The following is a 25,100-nucleotide window of genomic DNA, read 5'->3' as shown; positions in this document are numbered from 1 at the left end:
TCGCACTCTAAAACAATACTTCACCAAATGTCCTTGCTTTCATTTTCTCATTTAATTTATTTTTATTTTTATTAATTTCTTTATTCACTGCCTATGTGGTCAATCCGGTATTGCCAAACATTTCTCGTCCATTACCCGTGTTAATCTATTTATTTATTAAAATGCACCATCTATTAAATTCCTGTAATACAAATGTATAGTCCTAGTGTATTTTGATAACAAAGTTGTTTTTATTTTTGATTGGAATTTGGGGTTCCATAGATTTACAAGGGGTCAGTTTTTACACGATTTCATATATAAAATATGTTTGGGCATGGCGGAATTAATATATGATTAAAATAGACATACTCTTAGGCCCCCCTTTTTTAATGTGTGTACATTATTAATATTAATTTATGTACAAAATGCAAACGAATGTATATATTTGACTGTTTTGTAAACATTAATTTTGATGTTTACTCATAATTATGTCTGGAAAGTCAGGAAAAAAAAAAAGGAGTATCGATATTTCCTGGGAAAGTGGATCAGATGAGCAGTGAGTAAAAACATTCGCTCTAAATGTTTATTTGATTTTTATTTTTTTATGAATTTATTAGGCCTACTGGTAAAGTGAAGAAAAAAACTCCAAACGCACTCTAGGATTTTTCATCAGCAGCAGTAGAAATTTCTCTTGCATAGATTTTCGGGTGATCTCGCTTGATTTAGCAAACAATGAACCGTTCACTTGTAGGTTATGTTTGTAAGCCTAAATATCATATTATTTGCATAAAACATAACTTACCATCACTACAGCATTGGAATGCTATTGCCTGCCAGGCATTTTCCTTTTTCTGGACGCCTTTATATAGTCCCTTACTTTTATGTCATATAAAATGGGTACGCTTTTGTACCGCACTAATAACGCTTTCTTTCAGTTCGTTATCAGCCATTTTGGAACTATCCAGACGTATTTTGCACAACTGTGCAGGTTAATTTTCATTGGGGATTTTTGAAATCATCGTTCATTCGAACGATATTCAGGTGACCTCGAGCCTTTCATATAAATCAATAGTATCTCGCTATCAGTTGCGCGATATTTAATCCGACTCAACTCGGCGTGCCATCATATTTTATTCGTTGCAGTATATATTTTGACGTCACAAAAGTATTCGACAACGAATATTCGCTCGAATATTCACTATGAACCGACCCTTACTTGTCTCTAATAGTGTGGTTTGACTTGATAGCTGTAGGCTGTTTCTGAATACATCAAATGTAAATTCTCTCTATATTTCATAAAACAAGCAAGGCATGCCTAATCTAGTTTGACATATTTTCTTGTGTTAATAATTTAAATTGGAACTACTATAGCGATGAGCTGAAATAAAAGCACTGACACTGTCTTCATGTGCTCAGTAAAATGCAAAGTATTTCCCAATTCTGGTTATGTTTATTTGAAAAATTAGAATACAATTGAATACCAATATCAAAAAGAAAGTGAGCACATGCCATGTTGACAATCAAATTCAGTGAAAATTAAATTTTCCAAGTGTAAACCGCAAACTTGAGAATTTTTGTAACCTGACCAAACAACAATTTATACTAATTTTATACCAGAGTGAAAAGGGCCAATGTCCTCGCTCGCTCTCTCATCACTTTGAGGTATCTTCAGGCTTTTATCGTGGTGCAGAAATACCATACTCATACAGAGGTTATCATCACAAGACATTTGAATCCTAGCAATTGATTTCAAATTTGGAATTTATGCATTGTCTGTAGGGGTGTAGATTAAAGCCAGAAGTCCTCCGCGTGGCAGATGTTTCCGCGCAGAATTCAGGAAGAAATACGGAAGGCAGTTTTGCTATAAAAAAGAAAAAATTTAATGAACTGAAAAAAGCTTTAAAAAGCAAAATTAATTAAAAATTTTTTTAAATGAATTAAATAATAAAATTGGCTTTAAAATTCAACATAATAAAGTGAAATAAAGTTAATAAACTATCATTCCACACACATATGCGATATATATCGATCTAAGAATATCCATTCTTAAGGTTTAAGGTTTTTTCACTTTTTTTTTTTTTTTAAATTTACAAAGCAGAAAAAAAGCGGAATTTGACATTTGTTAAAGCGGAATATTTTGGGCTTTAGTGTAGATGTACAAGACAACACAATTTTATACAACTCTATGAACATGGGTTTCTATCCCATTTCATAACAACATTTTTCTCAATCCCCATACATGCATAGATGCTATAACACAATCCATTGACTGTTTATTGAAACTCCTGAAAATTTGAAGCATCAGCAAGGAAATTTTTGAGCTTTCAATAGGCAACAGTTGTGTTTATATTTGTATTTGTGCAACATTTACTATATTCTAAGATCAAACTGCCGCAAGGGCTGCTAGAATCCTCTCTAAAATGCGAGTGTGGAATTTGAGAGTATTAGACTCAAGATAAGCATTAATTCCATCACGAAATACTGCTTTTAAAGAGATTTGTTGAGCAGGCTCTCGCTTCACTACGTACCGGTACTATCTCATACAAGTCAATCTGAAGACATATTTCTTCAACCCTGATCTACATACAATACCATATGCAATGAACTTGGATGTTAAAACTCATCTTCAGCAACACAAGGTCAAACTTTACAATTTCACATGTTTATGTAAGGTAATTGAATTGTGGCAGTGGAGATGATGCTGTGTTTGCTCGCTATGAGTTTATCCATAGACTCTCAGAGTCTATGGTTTATCTTGGTGTCTTGTAATGGATTGTGTGTAAGTCATGGTCTTGATAAAAATAAATACCCGAGTCGAAATAGTTTTTACTCGTATGATAAGTGGTAGGATGAACTAAACCAAAAGAGAGAAACAAAATTAAATTATTCTTTTTCTGTAATTATATTGCACACTGTGAAGATGTCAAAATTGGTAAGAAACACACAAATTTGATTGATGTAGTGTTTTTAAAATTTAAATAGTGTTTCTAATAGAAACCTATATAGGTGTAGATCAGGTGGGGGGATGAATCCTTCCCCCACCCCTAATATTTTGATACGGGGATGGTCCATACAATCACCCCCCCCCCCGCCCCATGTTGATGCCTGTACATGGGTTTCTGACCAAATTAACCTCATATATTTGGCCATTGTTCATCAAAGATGTCATGTTTTAGTTTGCAAAACTTAGTTTATGCTTGCCAGTCATCAGAAGTAGCACATTTATATCTTATCATCTCATTAATCACAAAAACATAATCTTATGAATCCCAACCATGGTTGCCAGAAGGTAGGTACCACATCAACCCGGAGACCGTAGTCAAGCAGCATATAGGGCATTTAGGCAAGGCAGAAAGCACCCAAAATCCCAAAATGTTGGTGTTTTTGCTGAGTTTACAGCAAAGCAATTAAATCACCCATGGAATATCAACATCACTTCCATGACAGGGAGCTGCAATACAACAATCTAACATGTGGAAGGTCACAGGTTTGATTCCTGCATCGGCGCATTCTCCAATATTTCATCTGGAGTTTGCGCTGGCACTTGTCAATTTTGCTGGTCTTAAGTTTTAATTGAATTACATATTGGGTGGGTCAAACAGTTCTTTTTTATTATTTTGTGACAGTTCAATAAAGCAGTCTTAACATGCTTTGAATTGAAGGTGGGTGCTTGGATTTATTGGCATATCTGACTCAGACTAAACACCATTATCCATTCTCTAAATTGCGGAACAATATACTCCAAGGGAAGAAAGCCCAGTTTCATACAAGGACAAACTGGAGTATACCCAGGGAAATCCTGAGAAAGTGAACATGGACTGGAAATCAAATGCACATAAAGCTGCCCGGGAAGAGCCAGGACTCAAACCAGGGACCTCAGTGTTACCAAGCGAGGACAGAACCAGTACACTACACTAACCTGCTCGCCCCCATCACCCGCTTTGCATTGTAATAAGCAATTGTGCAGTGCGCACCCAGTGATGTGACTGAAATACTTGTAAAAAACTGAAAATTACCCAAATAAGGACAACAATGGAATTATAACTACACCACCATGCCCTGACTTGCAAAAGTAGCCCTTATCGAACATGTCATTTTTTTAAAATGTCTGAATGGCGATCAGAAATAGCCCAAATGTGCAAGTACACATGAGGCACCATATGGCAACTCTACCTTCCACCTCCGCTACATCTGATAATTATGACTTCTTTAACTTTAAGCTCTGATTACCATCTTACAGACAAATCTACTATCAGTGTAATTAGCTCATTGGATTTACTTTGAATTCCCGTTATCTTGATTCAATTGACAAAAAACGTGTGTCAATATCTTCCTATTATCTATGTGGAGATACTGATATAGCACAGTGACCGCAATGCTGGCAAATAATGAAAAATCTGCCAGCTCTCTATATCTTGCCAGTCTTGCCTTGGAGCTCTTAAGTTAACCATCTTACATCTTCAGGTTGCTATGCGTACATTGTATACATGTACAATCAACGATTCATAAACTGTTATTCTGATTTTCACTTTTAATAGATCTTCTTCTTAGTAGATGACATTTTTCAAATGAAATCTGTTTCACTATTTATCAGGTGCCCATTAGATTTGCTATTCCTCCCCCCAACTGAATAAATAATAAATAACCAAATTCTATGGTGTCAAATATTACTTTGTGCTACAGGAGCACTATAACCCTTGTGCTCCAGGAGCACTGTTTGTTGATGATATTAAACACAATTTTGCAGACCAAAGCAGAACTCACAGTGGGTCTGAATAAGCAGAAAACAGGCCTCCACTATGAATTATCAAAATCATGACTTTTCACTTCAGTCATGGAAAGAGTGCAAAATTTTGCAATTTAACTAAGGGCCGTTTTAAAACTGTAGTACAAATGTAGGGGTGTTACTGTCAATATCATGGCGAGTCTTAAAGTGCGCAGACCCCTTTTCAGGGGTGTTAGGGGCGTGACGCACCCCTCCAATAAATCAACAAATGGTCTGCTTTGTCTGTAAAACAATGCAAAATTGGCACAAAATTTAAGACAAAAGTACCACAAATCATGTACTTTCTGTGAAATTTGTCTAAAATATAACCAATAACCCCACAAAAAAATGGAGGTTAAAGCGAATTTCAGGGGCAAAAAACAACAAATTTTGCATAGAATTGCCACAAAACATGGATATATTCATACATTTGGGTTTTTAGGGGGGAAGGTGAACTGGGGGGGCAAGAGTTCTGATTGGGGCCCCTGGTGCTGCCATAGTTAGTCCTATCTCCGACCAACATCCATATTATTGGTAAAGGGATAAAAATATTGGTACTGTCTGGTACATGTAGGATACTTAACTCTGATTTTACAAATTTATGGTAAGCTTACCTAATACATATACATGCATGTATGGGGTAAGGACCTCCTCAAAACACATTGTTATTACACTATTATTGATAGCAATGAATAATTTATTTATAAATTATGCACACATATAATGTGCTCGTTTCTAATATAAGGTTTTATTAAAAGTTTGACTCAAAACATAAAATGTGATGATTATTTTCAACCTGCCGACATAAATTACAGCGAGCAGAGTTGCTAGTCAAAGATAACACTAAGACGTACACCTTCATTTCCTCAGGCTCTATAACACAATATTGAAATATTGATAGCAGAGGTAGAAAATGAAAAAAAAAGTCGCATCCTTTTATATTCAATGGTGGTTTTGTAATCTAGATTTTAAGGTAAGCCTTTAAAGGCTTAAAATCAATAATGACATTACTATTTTTGTGCAGGGAAGTTGTTCGATTGTGATTTTGAAGTCATAAATCATATATATTATATTAATAATGAAATTTATTATGGAGCCTGTTCGTTTTCGCACGCACTATTGCAATTTCTAATTGAATATTCTGTGGTATAAATTCATGCACAGCCACCAGACATTTCATGTACACCTATCAATAAGTCTGTCCGTACATCAGAGGGTAAAGGAATACAGAGAGAGATATCATATTTGCTGCTCAGTGACATACAATGTACATGTCGCATGATAAGCCCCCCTCCCCCATAAAAAAGTATGTTTCCAAGCTTATTAAGCTATAAAGATTTTATATAGATTATAAAGATCTTAATACCAATGCGGAACACGTTCTGCCAATCTCCTTCTTCAATTTTTAGGGAAATTATTATCACCTGGTCAATTTTTCTGCATATGTATACATTGTTTACTATATAATAAGTATTTAGAAGCCTCATCTTCACTGATCCCCTGTACTGTCGCTTCCCGGGTTGTATTATATATAGACAGCACCGTTTCATGGCTCTGACCAGAGCCACAAGCAAAGCCAACACAATTATTTGGGTGTAAAGGACACTGAATTCAATATAAACAAGTGAAACAATATCCCCAAAAAAGTAAAATGCACAAAAATGTTCGCTTAAATTAAAGCAATAATGTTTGATTTGCATAAAGAATTTAATAATAGATTCCTAAATTTGAAAGTTTTCACTGATCACTGATAACATTGTCTTATTTTAATTTTGAACCAAACAAATGAGGTATAGACAAAGAAAATTGCTATTTAATTCCAGTGCCTACAATGCGTGTTAGCTCGCTGATCGTATTATTATTATCATGATTATTGGTGGAGCCTCACGCAGCTGGGATGTACTTACAAGAAGCGATATGAACGCAATTTATACGTCAAGATGTACAAAATGTAAGATGAATGGCGATATGCACACAGTTTATACATCACTGATTCAATACACATGCACATTGTATGCGATGTGTTTCGCCATCACTCGATCAGTGAACTCTGAATAAAACCAGAGATCTCCGGATTTAATTTAAAAACTTGACTGTAAGCACTTTAGTCTTTCACATGGCATTTTAGTACACCAATGGGCATTACAATCATGCAAAAAGTAGAATTTCACACAAAAAGGAGGATGTCGCTATGGAGCAAATCACACAAGTAGTCTCATAGCTACTTATGGACAATTGTCATGATTGTGATAAATTTAGAATCAGTAAATAATTAAACCTCCTCCAAGGATGCGATAAAACTGATAAATAGGTGATATCAAGGATCTGAGATCTGACAAATCTACATTAATGGATTTACCTTTGGCCTACTCCCATGCAATCTTAGGTCACTGTTACCTAATGACCCTTCTGACAACTCTTCTTCTGACAGATATGACAGATATTTACATCTTGGTTTTAAACAAACTCGACACTTCAATAAACAGGCATGACCGGAAGGCAAGGTATTTTAGAACCTGGAAACATGAATGTGATTTTTGAATGTTTCTTGCAGTGATGGACATTTGTATACTCTGATGAAATTGCAACACAATGTATCCTATGACATATCTTCATCGGCCGGCTGCGGAGCAGGCGACTACAAGCTTTCTCCAACTGCTGTGATCTTGTTTGGCTGCAGCATCCCTTCAGTATCTCCAAGGAGGTGCTGAACATACTGGTTTCCTCTTCCCATGTTTCCTCATCCCATATACACAACATACAGCCCCCTACAAAATATTTTTTGTTGGCAATATCTTGAGCATGCCTGGCGACTGGGGGAATACAGTGGCGTAACCAGTGGGGTGGCCGGGGAAAGCTGCCCCGGGTACAAAAAACTGGGAAGAAGAAAAAAATTAGGAAGGGAAAAGGGAAGAAGGAGAGAAAAAGGGAAGAGAAAGGGAAAAGAAGAGAAAAAGAAAGGAGAAAGAAGAGAAAAAAAAAGAGGGAAGAAAAAAGGAAGGGAGAAGAGAAAGGGGAAGGGGGAAGAGAAAGGGAAAGAAAGAGGGAAGAAGATCTATAGGGTCCTACTACTTTCATTGTGAAATTTGTTCTCTGAAACACTGATTTTTTAGCTTCTAATATGCCAAAAACCAGCAGCTTCAGGGAGCTCCACCCCCTTGACCCCCGCCGGGGCTTTGCCCCTGGACCCCACCAGGCAGTGTCCGAAATAAGGAAAATATGGAGGTTATCCCGGGGATAACTAAAGCATAAATTCTGCTTGTCCTCAATACATTTTGGTTGTCCCCAAAATGTATCATACTTATGGAGGTAAAATAAAGTGGTTGTCCAGGGGATAAGTACATAGCTCAATATGGTTGTCCTCAGTGATTTTTTGGACAAGAGGATAAATGCTTATTTCGAACACTGCCACCAGGGGCCCTAAGGCGGGCCCCTGAACCCCACCAGTTTAATGCTTCGCTCGCACATAAATACTACAATTTTTTTTCAGAAATTGGGAAATTTTACAATCTTGCCCCCCCCGGAAGGTCAGGTCTGGTTACGCCCCTGGGGGAATAGGTGGGGAGGGGGTATATAATCAAAATATATTAGATCACATGCTTTTCAAGAGTGTTCTGAGAAATGACAATTAATCCTGTATGACATTGACATAAAAATAAATTGAAAGGAAGCCCAGATCTTTACTTGTCGAAAAATAGTTTTGACTTCCAATCCTTTTTTTAGGAACTTTGCTGAACAATTTTACTCACTAAGATACATGTAGATATAAAGCAATGTTTTGCAATAATTTCTGGTAATCCATACAATGCTATAGCTAGACCCCCATTTTGAGTACCATACTTGAGTCTAGCAAGTAGACACCCAAACTTAATTTTAAAACACCCTCACTAGGACTCTTCAGATGAATAATCCAATTTGTTTCATTCCTACATGTAATTCCTGCATTGAAATTGCCTTTTCTTTATTTTCACCTAATGACCCTAAAGACATACATTCAACTTAGTATTTGAGGAAGGAGATTATGATGTCACAATGTTTGAAACTGTGTATAAAGTTTACAGTTTGAATGCTACTATTAAAGTATTATAGTGAAGGACATATACGCTTTCATTGTAAGTTAACCATTTTTATTTGTTTTAGAGGAGAATTTAACAAAAGTAACATTTTCAATGCAAAAAATTCTACATTCTACATTGTGTAGTGCATGTACTATTTTAACAAAGAATGCTTTGGTATCATGTATGCCTACATTGGATAGTACATTTGTAATGTTTTATTAAGATTTTGAGTTAAACAATTTTCCACACAATTTGTTTTAAGGACATAGAACATGAAAATAATAGGGCCATATAGGCCTACATGTACACACTATACATTGGACTGTTCTAGCTGACAAAATGATGTGACATGCCAAAATGATTTTCTACATTCAACATTTAAAAATTGGGCTACTCAGTTGAAATCCATTTTAAACACCTTATGAATAAGAATTCCTTTAAAAAAGGAATGGGGCGCACAATGGGAGCTTTGCTTTGATGTGAATGTGCTGAAATCCTGGGGGGGGGGGGACACTCCCACTTTGAAGGTGACATGTATGTAGGGCTATTAAGACCCCCTTTTACCATCCCTGTCACCCAAAGACCCCATTACCAGCACATGCTCTGTCACCCGAAGACCCCATAATCTTTCACATGGAGAGTAAATTTCAAATGGGATTACATGTACCTGTATGGGTGACTCCATTTGAAAAGTACACCCCACTGTGTGGGAGATTATTTTAAGTTCACCTTCTTCCATAAAATTTTGGTGTTAAAAGTAATTTTGGCTTTTAAATTCATCTACCTAGAGAAAGAATTTGCAATATACTGGTTCTTTCATCTATGCAACAACACATGATTGTCAAAATAAACCTGGTGTTGGAAGTAAAAGTACAGACAAAAAAAATCATTTGCCCAAACATTAATTAATCTGTGAATGTCTATTTACATTATATACCAATCAGCATAAACAGGATATCATCTTTTGTGGTCAAGTGGCAAGTGTATTCAAGTAGGTGATGATTGGATGATTGAAATCTTCCAAAAAAAACTTCCTAAGGAAAAAAATCCCAATAAAAAATGCAGACTTCCTACATGTATGTAAAATTGTAAATACAGGCAACATGACATATTGTACGTATGTTTACCAAATACAGGGCCTACATATTTCATAACATATCATGCCAACAGATCATTCCACAATTTTGATTACAAAGTATCTTTGCATGGATAATAGCCAACAGGAAATTGGAAATTTTCATTTTCAGTAAATTGCTCCCAAGTGGAAGCATGGAAATAAGAGATGGTGGAAGTAAGATATTAACTTTTGTACTCAACATGACTCTAATTTATACAGTAACAGTACATATGGCAAAGAAAACTTTCAAGAAAAGAAAATTACAACATGTACGCCATGTCTTCTGGCTGTTTTCATGCTATAAATTGTACTTGCTCAATTTATAATAATTAACTGCACAATATAACCAGGCAAGTCTGACAGTGAGGGGGCAGGAGCATGCAAAGGTCAAAAGTACATGTTACAAGCCCAATTCAAACTCACAAGAGGACCACTTTGGGGTAAAATCTTTGAACTTTTTTTCATCAAATACATTTGTAGTGTAGTAGTGTACCATATCTCAAAAATTGGGTAAATCACAGACAGACCCTGTCATGTGTGCAATTGTCAGAAACAGATTTTACATAACAATACAAGACTACTGGTAGACTTGTATCCATAAAGCAAGTTCTTTGAAATGAATTAATTTCACTCACTTTATTTATGCTCTTGGGCCAGACTTCACTCTTGCCAAGTTGTGACAAGTGGGGGGATAATGGCATAATTTCATGGTTGAGTTCAATCATTTCTGGCAATTTCTACCAAATTTCTGGAGTCAAGTCAAGGCTTAAAAGTCACTGTGTTTATCTCTGGTGAAAATTAGAAAAGGGAGGGAGGGAGAGAAGGGGTTACAAATTTTGATTACAGTTCTCATTATTTATAATCTCCTAGTCCTATAACAAAAATATCAATCTTATTTTGACCCACTTCAGGTTTTCTTTTGTTACACTTTATACAGACAGGGAAGAAAGGGTCAGATTTATATAAAACAAAACTAGTTATAATATTGATGTCAACAATCTTTTGGGTTGTTATAATTTTTAAAACAAATAAGAAATAAAACAATACATAAACAATAAACAAGTTAAACACACAAGTGCATGCAGGCTGTTCTGGTTGCAGTCTGTGAACTTAGCAATGCTTACAACATGTAAATGTACATGGTGCTGGTACTAGGCACATGGGTAACATTTTGGGAAGGGAGGGGGTTAATGAAGGTCACTCCCATACAGAAGTGCTACATGTACACATGCTTGACCAAGCATCTCAGAATTGTACATTTTAAAATGTTTGTTGTAGCAAATGCTGCTCCTCCCCCCTTTCGAGTAAAACATAATGTATAGTACATGTACACTGTACAACATGTACACTATGCATACATTAAATTGTACCCCCGTCCCTTAATGTACATGAATATTGCACCCAGCAATGTACATGTATTATGGCATAAACAACACATAGAGTACCGGTACGCTCATAATCAGTTCAATGCACATTTTAAAAAATGTCAAAGGTTGATCACAAAAAAGTGCCTCTGCAAATTACCAAAAACATTGATGATACCATACTAGAGTAAATTTTGAACAATTTTTAATGTTTTTAGGATGTAGATGCCTGTCTGTTTGCTTTGAAGTTACTACTGAGTGGGAATTTTTTTTAATCATTTAGATACCCGGTAATCTACACACCACATTTTAATACTTATATTTCACCATCATACTCATGTAGGGCCTACTATATTCACAATTGAATGTCTTTAGCGTTTATAAAAATTACTTAAATTGCAAAAACATTCAGTTGTATAATCGCTGCATGAATTTGTAATGTGTGTAACTTTGACCTTGTAAAGAATGCTGCTATTTATATCTTGTTCTCCCCTGCCAGCAAGGGTCATCAGATACCCGGAGTAGAAATGGGCTATTCCAGTTGAAATCCATACACCCCCTGGGAAGACATGGTCTTAATCTCCCACACAGGGGGTGTAGAGTTCATATAGTCACCCATTCAGGTACATGTAACCCCATTTGAAATTCACACTCCCTGTGTAGAAGATTAAGGGGGTACTACACCCCTGGCCAATTTTGTGCATATTTTTGCATTTTTCTCAAAAATTATAGCATTATGGGTGACAAGTAAGATATGTATATTATAGGGGCAAGGACTACAACTACTGCACTGAAAATTCAGCAACTCAAGGCAAGTAGTTATTGATTTATTGATCAAATACTGGTTTTCCCTCATTTTTGACTGTAACTCCACAACTGTTGTCTGTGCTGAAATAAAATTTCCCGTGCAGTAGTTGTAGTCCTTGCCCCTATAATATACATATCTTACTTGTCACCAATGCGCTATAATTTTGAGAAAATGCAAAAATAGGCACAAAATTGGCAGGGGTGTAGTACTTATAAGGTCATGTCTTCCATAGGAGTGTACATGGATTTTAACTGGAAAAGCCCAATCTTAGGGTTATCGTGATGGCATAAAATTACACCAGGGAAAACTGTTGAATTATTTGCTGTTGTCAAATTACTTGCTGATCATGAAAATAATCTCTTTCAGACAATTTGCAAGTTTATAAGGACTGTTTTCATGATCAGAAAATAATCTTATAATAAAGTTATATCAGCTACATACGTACATGTACATGCCCCCTCCCAAATCATTTGCAAAATTTAGAAAATCCCATAGGAAAATTGCCAAAGAATGGCTAGTGCCCCCCCCCCCCCCACAGACCTGGTACCCCCAATCATGGCCAGTGCGGTGCCCCTCCCCCCAAAATGTATGGTACATGTTCATGTATGGACCTACATTGTACATGTACCATACCGGTACCAGCAAGTCTCAGTCACAGGTGCTGAAGTACAATGGATGTACATACATTGTATATATACTTTAGATTCCATGCAAAACGAATATTTCAACAATAAATTTTCTACATTTTAAAATGCAGTCATCCTGAAAGCCTCACATGGTTACATTTTTCAAATGATACTGACTTCTGTATAATAGAAAAAAAGTGTACTGAGCACATTCTCAAGTCACAAAACCACGAAAGCAGAATCAGTCGACTCACAATTGACTCACAACTTTGGGATTCGGCCGGTCAGCATGATGTCACTAGTGATAGATCACTTAATCGCATTGGTAGTTTTTGCTGGGATTTGGCTGTTTCATCTCGCGCCCTCTGACATGAACGGGATGCTTACCCATTTCAGTCAATGGGGGAAATCACTTATTTATTTTCTATGGACATACATTGTATGAAATTGAAAACTCAACTCACTGTGACACTGCATGAAAAGTCAGGTCATGCTTGTATAAACTAAATAGGGATTTGCGAGCACAGGGTTGGCAATAGCCGGTATCGCAGAGCAAAATGATACTCAATTTTGATTACTTTGCAACACAATTTTGGAAATTTGCTTTAAAAGTTCCCTCTTTCAGTCTTGGTTAGCAGCGATGTAGCTTGTGACACCATCACGGCATCTTCATTCAGCCCGATGGGTGGTCAAATGTCAGCAGATCATTTTAGATGGCAGGCAGGTCGTATCCGGCGTCGGGTGACCGGAGGATTGTAAAAACTACGCTGAATGAAGACGCTGCGATGGTGTTGCAAGCTACGTCGCTGCTAACCAAGACTCTGAAAAAGGTAACTTTGAGCAAATGTCAAGAATGACAGAGTCCAATATCAGTATCCATGGCCATGCTGCAAAAAAAATAAAAAAATCTGGAAATGTGTAGCAATTTAATAACATAGACTTCCAACGCTGTTTGCGAGGGTGCTCCTTTGTCTGACAGATGTAAGAATTGGGTAAATGCAACAGATAGCAACCTGCCGGGGCAACCTGTCATATGAACATATGATTTAGCTTCAGTACATGTACCGGTTTTTGTACCCCTACTTTTTCGATACGGTACACTTTTAAATCAAGATTGCACCCGCACGTTGCACCAAAACTTACCTTCTAAAACTACTTCTTTGCCCGCTCTCTTCAAGGCTCGCACAGCTTCATCATGAGTTGCATCTCTCAAATCATCACCATTCACTGATAATATAGCATCTCCAACATAGAGGCTCTCCGTTTGATCTGCAGCAAGACCTTTAAAGATCTTGCTTATGATTATCGGCATCTTATTTTCCTTGCCACCTTTGATGCTGATACCCAGACCACCGACCTCTTGTTTCACGACTTTGATGACTCGTTTGTGATTTGCTATATTATCAGGTATTGTATCATGTCCATGATAGTGCTGCATATAATCTGAATGTCGTAATGAGTCTCCATGTTTTAAACTTCCTGTACTGCTACCGCCAGTACTTCCCCCCTCCTGAGTTAGCATGTTCCCCCACCCCATGTGAACCTCCATTGACATTGACTCCATTACTTTCGTTGCCATCCTCTAAGCTTATCGTTAAAGATTCCTCGTCTAATGTGGCTAAAACTCGGCACCATTGCTCCTTAGCAAGCACCTCTAGTAGCCCAGACTTTGCTACTCCGGCTGCGGCCATTTTCAGGTAGAAATTCCGTGCACACTGCAGGTGCTCAATGCATCGATGTACAGTAGCTTCACACTGCGACGATCAAGAGATAATTTATTTATCAACACTTTGACTTTTGCACAGGGCTTGCATGAGCGATAATTAATTGACTAGTCTCGTTTTCCGGTCGTTCAAAGTACACATTTCGTGTATGGCAAGCCATTGGGATCACAATGCATTATAAAAATGATAAGCCATTGGGGCCATAACGCGTTGTATAGTGTCAAAAAATCAATGCAACTTTTTTTGGCGTGTCTAGACTTGAGGCAAAATCTGAGTGGGTAATTTTTTAATGTTCTGGCGGAGTAGGGGGCCGTATTAGGCCTATTAGGTTGATCTACTGAACAAATCAGACTTGGGATCTTTTTTCAACTGACTCATCGGCCTACTCAATGAGTCCTGTTTCGCAGGTTTAAAGCCCAAGTTACCCCATGAGCAACGTCCTAGGCTCTCAATAGGTCTAAAAAAAGATCTCAGGCCTATGGAATAGGCCTTAATTTATTAGCCATATATCTGGGGCCGCCATGATGTGTCAGTGACGGTCCTGCTACTCATTTGAGAAAGTTCCCAAAATAATAGTGGTTTTGGGTCATTAATTGTTTTCTTTTTAGGGTTATGGGCCTATGCTTCAATAGAATATGTCGGCCTAGGCCTATATATCCATGAAAAAAGTCAAGTTCATTTTCACTGAGTTGATTCGGACTTAGGACTATGTTATGCGTATGGGAGCCAATCACTGTGTTGTAATTTCTGTCTATCGAGCAGACTCCAATGACGACGCCTTGCCAAACAACTGAATCGTGGTATATAGGAATAAGAGTTGAGGCTGCATGATGAGGCTCACAGTAGGCCTACCCCAGCCTGGACCTCAAGTTGTAACTTCATTGTTTGTGTTTCTCTTTTCCAAATTTAAAAAAGCAATAACCAAATTCGGCTGGGTTTGTTGAAATTTATACATCAGTCTGTGCAAATAAAATTTCAAAAAGAAAATTGATAGGGCCTACAACTATCATATTCGGACAAATTTATGACATCAAACATTTTTCAAAACTGGTAAAAGTAAAAGACTCCCCAGCCAGAATTCCATTCCACTTCATCCAAAATATCCAAATAATTGCAACCCATTTATTTTCAACCACCACTTCAGCACATTTCCTCATAATAGAGTAAACGTTTTTGGGAACTTTGGCCTCACCCACAAGACCAGCAAATATTTTAGTAAAAACATCTTCCTTAGGCTAAATTCTTGGAATTCTGAAATCAGTTCAAATAAATCCCATTGATTAAAGAATTATAATTTCTCCTGTTCCTAATAAGAATATCAAATTCAACAACTAAATCTTCAAATGTTTTGACCAAATTGTTACCATAATAAAGATCTGAAATATGATGAATACCGGTACCCTTTTCATCCCACTCAAGGTAGAAAAACATTTTTGTTTTCAACCGAACATTTCTATTCCACCTTGATTTTGTTCCTATATAAATACCAAAGTTTAATACTTTCCACAAGCTGACAGTTAGATAAAGTAGGCCTATTCAAAACACAATCAGGGGTGAGACCTAAACAAGACTGTCAATGCCCAGTCTAAAATTTCCAGAACAGAAAGTTCAAAATGCTTCCAAAAGATAGAATAGTCAGGGTCAAGCAATTGTGCTTAATCCAAATAAATTTTTGAGCCTGAGAAAACACAAGCGGATCAAACATGCGAAGCCCACCATACTAAGGCACCATGTTCAAAACGGTTTTGGGGTTAATGCAAAGAACTGAAAACAAATAAAGAAGTTGGGGGCAGCAAAAGGGATTTAATAAAAGTAACTTTTCCAATAAGAGATAAATTCCTATGCCTCCAACAGTTTAGGGTTTTAAGTTTGGGGATACTACTAATAAATCTTGAGTTCAAAAGGTGCTGACAGTGCTACCCAATGTAAAATGTTTTAAACGTGAGTGTTTGAATTCCACCAAAGGCCATCATCCTGAAATGGACAAAGATTGGTTCCCTTAAGACTACCAATGTGGATAGGTTCAGATTTAGACAAATTAATTTTAAAGCCAGAAAAAGCTAGAAAAAGAGACCAATGTCCTCTACTGCCTATACTTCAAGCCTACTTCAGCTAAAAACCCTTGCTGTCAACCCTAGATCACCGTGCTGGGTAATGAAACTGCGCCCTCATTTGAAGAGGGCTTGCTTCCACTAGGCATACTACGGGCTATGTTTAGGCGAATTTGTGCCATGTGTGTTGTTTTGATCTGAAGATGAATTTCTGAAAGAAAAATAACGAATGCGAGGTATTGAGGTAATGTGTTGAGAGTTTATCAATATTCACATAAACTGAAAAAATAACTGTATAAACTAATGGGTCTTTAACATTAAACCAAGTCTTGGATACCATAATATAAGCTTAAGCTTACCACATGCAAATCATTGTGACCAATAGAGGCCGTCAGCCTTTCGCCATCTTGTGGGTACAAATGATCTGTGTGTTCATGCGTCGGACACTACGCGCAGGGTGCAGCTTGCCACGCAGCTTTTTTCGCGCATCAACGCGATGATTTTGCTGTTCACGCATGGAGATCGAACGGCCATCACAGCGTGTACCCACAAGATGGCGGCATATGACGTCACGCCTCTATTGAAAGTGCTAGACATGCTAGATGGCTGCATGCTAATGACGAGTCATGCCAATGACAGTCAACTCACCTTCCATTACCATAGCATGTTATGTGTTGTGATTCTCTTGCAGGCCATCATATTATTACCAACAGTGACACACTGCACTGACACAATGATGTCATATGTCAAGTTTGTTTGTTTGTTTAAAGTCGTGTGGTTTATAGGTTTGCCTTTTTTTAATTATAGTTATGCTGGTTTCATACTTTCCTGCTGTTTGCCGCTTTGCCACTGTGAAGATTATTTTACTTCACTGCACAGTCGCACCAGAAACCCTAGCGGTGACCAGAGGTAAGCCGATATATCGATCACTTCACTGCTTTGCCGTGGAGGCAGCACCGCTGGGAGTTGATTTCGGGGGGAATTTTGGAGCGGTGCTGAGCGGCAAGAGTGGCTTCCAGAGTCATGAAACTGCCACTCAGCTGTGTGCCACTCCGCTTGCAGAAAAGTACAAGAGGCATGATGAAGCGTCACATCGCTCAGCAAGCGGCAGAAAGTATGAAACCACCAATTAATAATAGTATAGAGTGCTTGCACGCATGCACAGCCTGCATAACTTCCTTCATGGTCAAATATTGATCCATGCCTTGGCAATTTGAAACAGTGCAGAAAAGTGTGCTTGCTTGTCCTCTACCATGTGTGACTTACTTCAGCATTGTCACTTAGTTTGACCTATTGACCTTCTGTGGAAGGGCCCTATAGTTTTTTGCTAAGCTAAGCGGCTTCACCATCATGATTTTGCATTTACAAGCAACTTGAAGCAAGTGCCATAGAAAGTGTGAAGCATGATTAAACATTTATTCTGCAAGACCATGTATTCACAGATTTGGTCAAATTGAACCTTGCCCAAGATTACCATGTAGTATAAAGAAGTATTTAGTTTTAAGAACAAATAGGTTCAGATTGATTGATGTTCATTGTTTAAATGTCTCTGTATCTTACTGGTGTTTTTATTTTATTTTTACACAGCACAGGGATTCCATACTTACAACTTTGTGCAGAAGCCGATTGTTATGCGTAAAGATTAATGTCATAATGGCGTCAGTATCAGTATTGATGTCACAAAACAGTATCATACATACTAATAATCTGATAAAGATGGGTGTATTGGGTACATCAAGGCTGTTGCAAAGAACTATACCATGTTTTTGTTGCAAAATGAGCCACCAAAATCCAGTTTTGAGGTATTCAGTTTATTACAAACAAGCAATTTCCAAACCTTCAAAACAGTGGATGATTTCTAGATTTGAATGGCCCAAACTTGAAAGAAACAAACCTTTAGGAATCTCTTTGCCAAGTGCAGCATCAGCAAATTGCTTTCATACAAGCAGTATTCAAGGAAATAGAGAGGAGGACACTGATGAACTGAAAAGAAAAGAACCATCTGGCAGGAATGATGTCACAGAGGTCTTCTCAAATGTGGACGGACAAAGATTACTGAATGAGCAAAAAGAACGGTACAAGACTATGCTAGATGATGCACAGTCATCTCCAAGGGCCGTCCCAGACTCTTTTGATTTTAGTGATGTCCCACAGCATCGCGAAGAACCAATAGAAGAGCGTCCGAAAAAAGCAAAACTTGACCCAACCGATATGTCAGTGTTGTTGTTCCCAGGTCAAGGGTCACAGTTCGTTGGTATGGGGGAGCAGTTGTTGGACTACCCTGTGGTGAAGGACATGTATGAAGCAGCGTCTGCAATCCTTGGATATGATCTGTTAGCTTTGTGTCTTAATGGGCCTAAAGAGGATTTGGATAGAACGGTGCATTGTCAGCCGGCCGTGTTGGTTACATCTCTAGCAGCGGTGGAGAAACTCAAACATGAAAATATCAAGGTATGTATTTTCTGAAAGTACATTATAATGCAAACAGGTCCATAGTCAAGATTTTTTTCCTTTACTCTCAAAATAATTACTTACAATGCATGCAAAAAGTGGACTTCCACCTCCTCACTTTTTTAAGGTTATTTTGAACAGTGTAACATGATCACTTTGTTAATTTGAAGTGAATTGAATTGAATTTGTCTTTTTAAATTTGTACCTGCTTACACACTTTCCCCCTGATGAAAAGTGGACCTTTTTGTCAAGGGGGGGGGGGTTCTTTTTAAGTTAGGCGGGCAGCCTAACTTATTTCTTTCTTGCCATTTCTTTCTTTCCTCTTTCTTCTTTCTCACAATTTGCTACTACTGCCACATGCTTGATCGGATTTGGACCAAACTCAGTCACAAGCAGTATTGGGTAGCTGGCTACAAAAGTTATGGGTTGTTTAACGTCAGAGGTCATCCAAGAGGTCACAGGGGTCAAAAAGGTCATTTTAACCGAAAATGCTCGATTGAGCTGAAATTTAAATGCAATGATCCTTATGACATTCTAAACATGTTTAAAATATTTTAAAATTTATTTAAGGTCATTAAGGGGCCATAAAGGGGTCAAAGGTCAAGTTTTTTCAAAATGCTCCAATTGAGCTGAAATGTAAATGCAATGATCCTTATGACATTCTAAACATTTTAAAAACATTTTAAAATTCATTTAAGGTTATTAAGGGGTCATAAAGGGGTCAAAGGTCAAGTGTTCCAAAATGTTAGGCGGGCAGCCTAACTTATTTCTTTCTTGCCATTTCTTCTTTCTCACAATTTGCTACTACTTCCACATCCTTGATCGGATTTCGACCAAACTCAGTCACAAGCAGTATTGGGTAGCTGGCTACAAAAGGTATGGGTTGTTTAACATCAGAGGTCATCCAAGGGGTCACAGGGGTCAAAAAAGGTCATTTTAACCGAAAATGCTCCAATTGAGCTGAAATTTAAATGCAATGATCCTTATGACATTCTAAACATGTTAAAAATATTTTAAAATTTATTTAAGGTCATTAAGGGGTCATAAAGGGGTCAAAGGTCAAGTTTTTTCAAAATGCTCCAATTGAGCTGAAATTTAAATGCAATGATCTTTATGTCATTTTAAACATTTTAAAAATATTTCAAAATCCATTCAAGGTCATTAAGGGGTCATAAAGGGTCAAAGGTCAAGTTTTTCAAAATGCTCCAATTGAGCCGAATTTTAAATGCAATGATCCTTATGACATTTTAAACATTTTAAAACTAATTTAAAATGCATTTAAGGTCATTAAGAGGTCATAAAGGGGTCAAAGGTCAAGTTTTTCAAAATGCTCCAATTGAGCTGAAATTTAAATGCAATGATTCTTATGACATTCCAAACATTTAAAAAACATTTTAAAATTCATTTAATGTCATTAAGGGGTCAAAGGTCAAGTGTTCCAAAATGCTCCAATTGAGCTGAAATTTAAATGCAATGATCCTTATGACATTCTAAAAATGTTTAAAATATTTTAAAATTCATTTAAGGTCATTAAGGGCAATAAAAAGGTCAAAGGTCAAGTTTTCAAAATGCTTCAATTGCGCTGAAATTTAAATGCAATGATCCGTATGACATTCTTAACATGTTTTAAATATTTTAAAATTCATTTAAGGTCATTAAGGGGGTCATACAGAGGTCAAAAGTCAAGTTTTCAAAATCCAAGCTTTCCACGATCAAGGTATATTAAAACGGCAATTAATGAAACAGTCTTATTAAAATTAATACTATCCAGCACAGTATAGCATTACTGCTTGCATCCGCCTAACTTACCTCGTGCCCTTGCAAAGGGCACAGTTGCTCTAGTTAACATTTTATTTTGTTGAAAGCAATTGAATATGAATTTGGCTGCTTATTTGGCTATTATATCGTAAGTCCATATTCATTTGTATAAGACTTATTTGGTTGGCACAACTTGGCAGTTATGTTGATAATTAAACATTGATACACTTTGTTTTCCTTCATTGTTTTATTTAGGCTTTAGAGAACTGTGTTGCTGCAGCAGGCTTCAGTGTAGGAGAGTATGCGGCACTCGTCTTTGGGGATGTTCTGTCATTTGAAGATGGTAAGATGATTATTGTTGTAGTTAGTAATTGAACTTGACCAGTTATTTGAATCAGATTGCCCATCCAAATTTGACCTTGGGTCTATTCTTCATTTTAGTATATATATATACAAAATTAGCATAATTGTCAAGACTTCATTGAGGGATTAGACAGCTTTATTCTGTAAGCTGTATAATCCATGTCTTGATACTAGGCTCAGGCTTTTAAGTCTGAAGATACTTAAAAGTATCTTACTAGGCTAACTTGCGGTTGCGTTCCAGAATTGGTTGTGCTTGTGAACTTGAACCTTGGACATGAATCCCTGGTATTATAAAGGCTGATTGAGATTTGAGAGAGAGAAAAAAATGTGAAATTTTTTTTTTGTAAACTGTACTTCATTTCAGCTATCTACCTGATAAAGATACGTGCCGAGGCTATGCAACGCGCCTCAGACATGGTGCCCAGTGGCATGATATCGGTGATTGGCGGCAGAGCGACAAAATACAAGGAGATATGCGCAGAGGCAACAAGCTACTGTAAGGTTAGCCTGAAGATGGAGAAGCCTGTGTGCAAAGTGGCTAATTATCTATTCCCCAATGCCAGAGTACTGGCTGGAAACAATGAGGTATGTAGAGGTCAAAGGTTATAAGTGAATGCATGGTATTTACAAAGAGACTATACGTAAAACTTTACCCAGAGGCACTCAACATTCATGTTAATAGATAAAAAGTCTGGAGCGCTGAAATTTGAGGACTGAGAACTGATATTCCTGCAAAATAGGGGCTTTTGGGGCCAAAATATAGCTGTGGTTTAAAATTTATTAATCTTAATCTTCCCTGGAGCATGGTCCCTAAATGGGGATCTTCAAAACTGCCAGGGAGCCTGAAAATGGGACCCTTGATCATATTGTCAAGAAGTTGTTTTCCCCGGTTTTAAAAGTTTTATGTTAAATAGGGACAGTCCCGATTTTTTTGGTGGGAAACCTCTTTTGTTCAGACCAAATTCCGATTGGTAGCTAAAATCCTCTGGATTGATCAATCTTTTGTTCAGAGCAAACCCTGATTGGTCACCGAAATTCTGTGCCGATCAATTGGGGCTCTTCCGTTTTGTGTCCAAACTCCCTGGCCAGGTTGTTCGTGTTCATATTTTTTTTATTTCATGTACGGGAGCAAGTATATTGACGAATGTCCTTTCCTCTAGAAAAAAATTTAGTCAGTGGAACTTGCCCTTTCACAAATAGGGAGGGAGTAAAGTGGATGTAAAAGCGGCGAAATCGCCGAGACATCCGGTCTAAACCAGAGCAGATTAGTTATGTCGGGTCGTTTGTGGGCTAGAGACGTACATCTGGTTTTGCTTTTAAAAAATGTTTCAATTTGTTTTATAGGTTTTTCAGCTAAAATTTAGTGTACTATAGGAATAACTCCACCTTGAGAGTGAATTCCCTGCACAAGTTTGGTCAAAATTTTTAGTTCAACCAACGTCGAGAAAACAAAAAGAAATTTTGAGATAAAAATGGCGTCATACAGAATTGATGGCTTGGTGAGTGTCGTAAACATTAAAATCTGTTCCACTGACTGACTGACTGACCCTCCATTTATCCATGTTTAAAAATAGCATCTGGGATGTGTAAGGAATTATATTGCCATTCTATTACGGGACACAAATAGAAAATTGTTGTTTTATGAGAAATTCAGACACCTTTGCCTCAAATTTTAAAAAGTCCACGGCATTGTCATATGCTGTGGCTTCTTCATTCGGTGATACCCCCACAGGCTTTACCTTTTTCTGTGGTCATCATTATTCAAGTTGCAAATACTTTATACCAGATATTAAATCAAATGTCATGCCCTCTCATCCTTGTCATGTGGATTGGAGCCCAAGAGATGAAATACCTACACCGCCATGTTTGCGTATCCCTCTGATGGGAGGGCAAAATATTGTGCCTCTGGATTAATTCGCCAGCACCTGGCAAACGTTGATTTAAAGTGCGTGCTAAGTTAAATTTTTAGGTCTCCATCATGACAAGCCAAGATGGTGGATTTACCATGGCCTTATGCGTAGGTCATTCATAATTCTGAGTTAGTTCTCTTTGGTTCCAATATCTTTGGGTGCAGCCTAGTTTTATTAATTGACTTTGAAGAACATCCCAAATTCCAGAAAAATAGAGCATGATTAAAAAAAAAAATTCTGTTTTACCAAACGTAAAACACCCCAAATCCTAAATATTAGTTGGACGGTTTGACATTTTGCACTCCAGCTCCCCCTGGCTATGCCACTAAATTCATTCATTTGCTGTGTGTGAGCTTTTATTACTTTCGATGTAACTTTCCTTTTCGTTTTGCAGGCGCTAGATTTCATCATCGACATGAGAGACAAATTCCACTTACGCAAAATCAAACGGCTCCCAGTAAGTGGAGCTTTCCACACGCCACTGATGGCACCGGCAGAAGATGCCATAGCCGCAGCACTGGAAAAGATCGACATGGAAAAACCACCCATCAAAATTCACTCCAACGTTGACAGCAAGGCATATGTCCACGAGAAGCACATACGTAAGCAACTCTGTCGCCAGGTAGTGGAGCCCGTATTATGGGAACAAACTATGAAAGAGATATATCAAAGGGACAAAGGGGAAAATTTTCCTCAAACTTACGAAGTTGGGCCTGGAAAACAGCTGGGGGCTATGTTGCAGAGATTTAATGGGAGAGCGTTTAGAAGCTACTTTAAAGTTGAAGTGTAGATGTTCTTTGTGAAGCTACTTTAAAAGTTGAAGTAAAGACGTTCTCTGTTTGATGTCACATTACGCATGAACATAGAAAATCTTAACTATAAATCCCTATTCTAGTAGAGTACAGCACTATTTTTCAAAATTAAGAATATGAGATGCAGTTTTGCAATTAGTACTGAAACTGGTATTGAATAGCGAGCATGACTGGGAACTGGGACTCCTTTCAATAATTTTAGTCAACGTTTGATAACAAAACCTCACACTTGAAGGCTGTTCCACATGAAATCCATACACCCCGAATGGAAGACATGCTCTTAATATTCCTCACATAAAGTATGAATTTCAAAAGGGGTTATCTGAATTTAAAATATACATCCTCTGTGTGGGAGATTTGAATCACCCACACAGGTGTAGATTAAAAGGTAATGTCTTTCATAGGGGGTGTATGGATTTCAACTGGAATAGCCCAATGTTCACGTATCATCTAAGCTAAGAGTAAGCATTCAGTATTGTGATCTGATAAAAGAATTTTTAATTTAAATGATGTCTCCGGCAATCACAACATTATGCCTTATGATAGAAAATTAATTATCAAGCATGGATCACATGGTTTTATTTGAAACAAACTCATATTGACCATAAAAACGAATTAATACAACTGTCTTTCCGAAATTATCCAGTGCAATGAGGTCCTAGTAATACAATGAAGGCTGACAACAATTGAGCGCAATGACAACAATTGAGCACAAGTAATCATGACGTCATTGCACTTGTCAATTTCAGAGCGGGAATTTTGAATATCGCTTGTTGAAAGCTGGCTGTTTTTTAGGATAAACCACATGATCAGTGCTTGTTAATTGTTTTTCTAATATATACATTGTATAAAGGGATAATGTTGTGATTGCTGGAGTCATCCTTTAATTGTTGAGCTTGATTTCTCCCAAAAGATGCAGGCTGTTGATCCTTTTAATGCAATTGACTATAGCAATGCTCCCAATCGATCTGAAATTTTAAAAAATCCCATAGGAAAATTGCCGAAAAACGGCTTGTGCCCCCCCCAATCAGATCCAGTTCCCCCAATCATGGTCGGTGCCCCCCATGTGATGACCCATGCTACGCCACTGGACTACAGTTCAGTCAACAAATCATATTTTTTTAATACACCGTACATGTATTTAGTCACTACCTATGTTCATAACCAGCGACCATCAGGCGACTGAAATCTTCACCCACTGTGTGAGAGATAAGGTCAAGCACCTGATGATCACTGGACGCGAAGCACTGTTGTGACTAAATCAAATACATTTTGTTAAATTACTCTGCCTATAATGTTAATAGTATAAAGAAC

At 37.4% G+C, this 25,100-nt stretch overlaps 2 protein-coding genes across 4 annotated transcripts in view; one reads left to right on the top strand and one right to left on the bottom strand.

Annotated features, from left to right (window-relative positions):
* Positions 1-14,501, bottom strand: part of LOC140136296 (beta-1-syntrophin-like) — an 83,142-nt gene extending 68,641 nt beyond the window's left edge. Inside the window, 2 exon segments of the mRNA XM_072158022.1 lie at positions 13,861-14,227; positions 14,229-14,501. Of these exon segments, the coding sequence (XP_072014123.1) occupies positions 13,861-14,227; positions 14,229-14,408 (547 nt within the window). The 5' untranslated portion in view covers positions 14,409-14,501.
* Positions 14,502-16,626: 2,125 nt separating this feature from the next.
* LOC140136289 (malonyl-CoA-acyl carrier protein transacylase, mitochondrial-like) lies at positions 16,627-24,480 on the top strand. 3 transcript variants are annotated; one of them, XM_072158016.1, is made up of 5 exons: positions 16,627-16,736; positions 18,085-18,943; positions 20,957-21,044; positions 21,429-21,649; positions 23,369-24,480. In XM_072158016.1, the coding sequence occupies exons 2-5, from the start codon at positions 18,146-18,148 to the stop codon at positions 23,762-23,764; spliced, it is 1,503 nt and encodes a 500-aa protein (XP_072014117.1). In that variant the 5' UTR covers positions 16,627-16,736; positions 18,085-18,145; the 3' UTR covers positions 23,765-24,480. The 3 variants fall into 3 exon arrangements, with proteins under 3 accessions (XP_072014117.1, XP_072014118.1, XP_072014116.1); XM_072158017.1 differs by having other exon boundaries at positions 16,646-16,728; XM_072158015.1 differs by having other exon boundaries at positions 16,675-16,736; positions 18,080-18,943.
* Positions 24,481-25,100: the final 620 nt, after the last annotated feature.

Source organism: Amphiura filiformis, chromosome 16 (genome assembly GCF_039555335.1).
Source record: "Amphiura filiformis chromosome 16, Afil_fr2py, whole genome shotgun sequence".
Lineage (NCBI taxonomy): Eukaryota > Metazoa > Echinodermata > Ophiuroidea > Amphilepidida > Amphiuridae > Amphiura > Amphiura filiformis.
This window is presented reverse-complemented; position numbering and strand designations above follow the sequence as displayed.

What these genes read in the sequence shown, in the direction of transcription:
- LOC140136289 (XM_072158015.1), top strand. An exon ending in TCAAACATGAAAATATCAAG is followed by an intron (nt 18,944 to 20,956) that starts GTATGTATTTTC and finishes TGTTTTATTTAG; the next exon opens with GCTTTAGAGAACTGTGTTGC. An exon ending in TACTGGCTGGAAACAATGAG is followed by an intron (nt 21,650 to 23,368) that starts GTATGTAGAGGT and finishes TTCGTTTTGCAG; the next exon opens with GCGCTAGATTTCATCATCGA.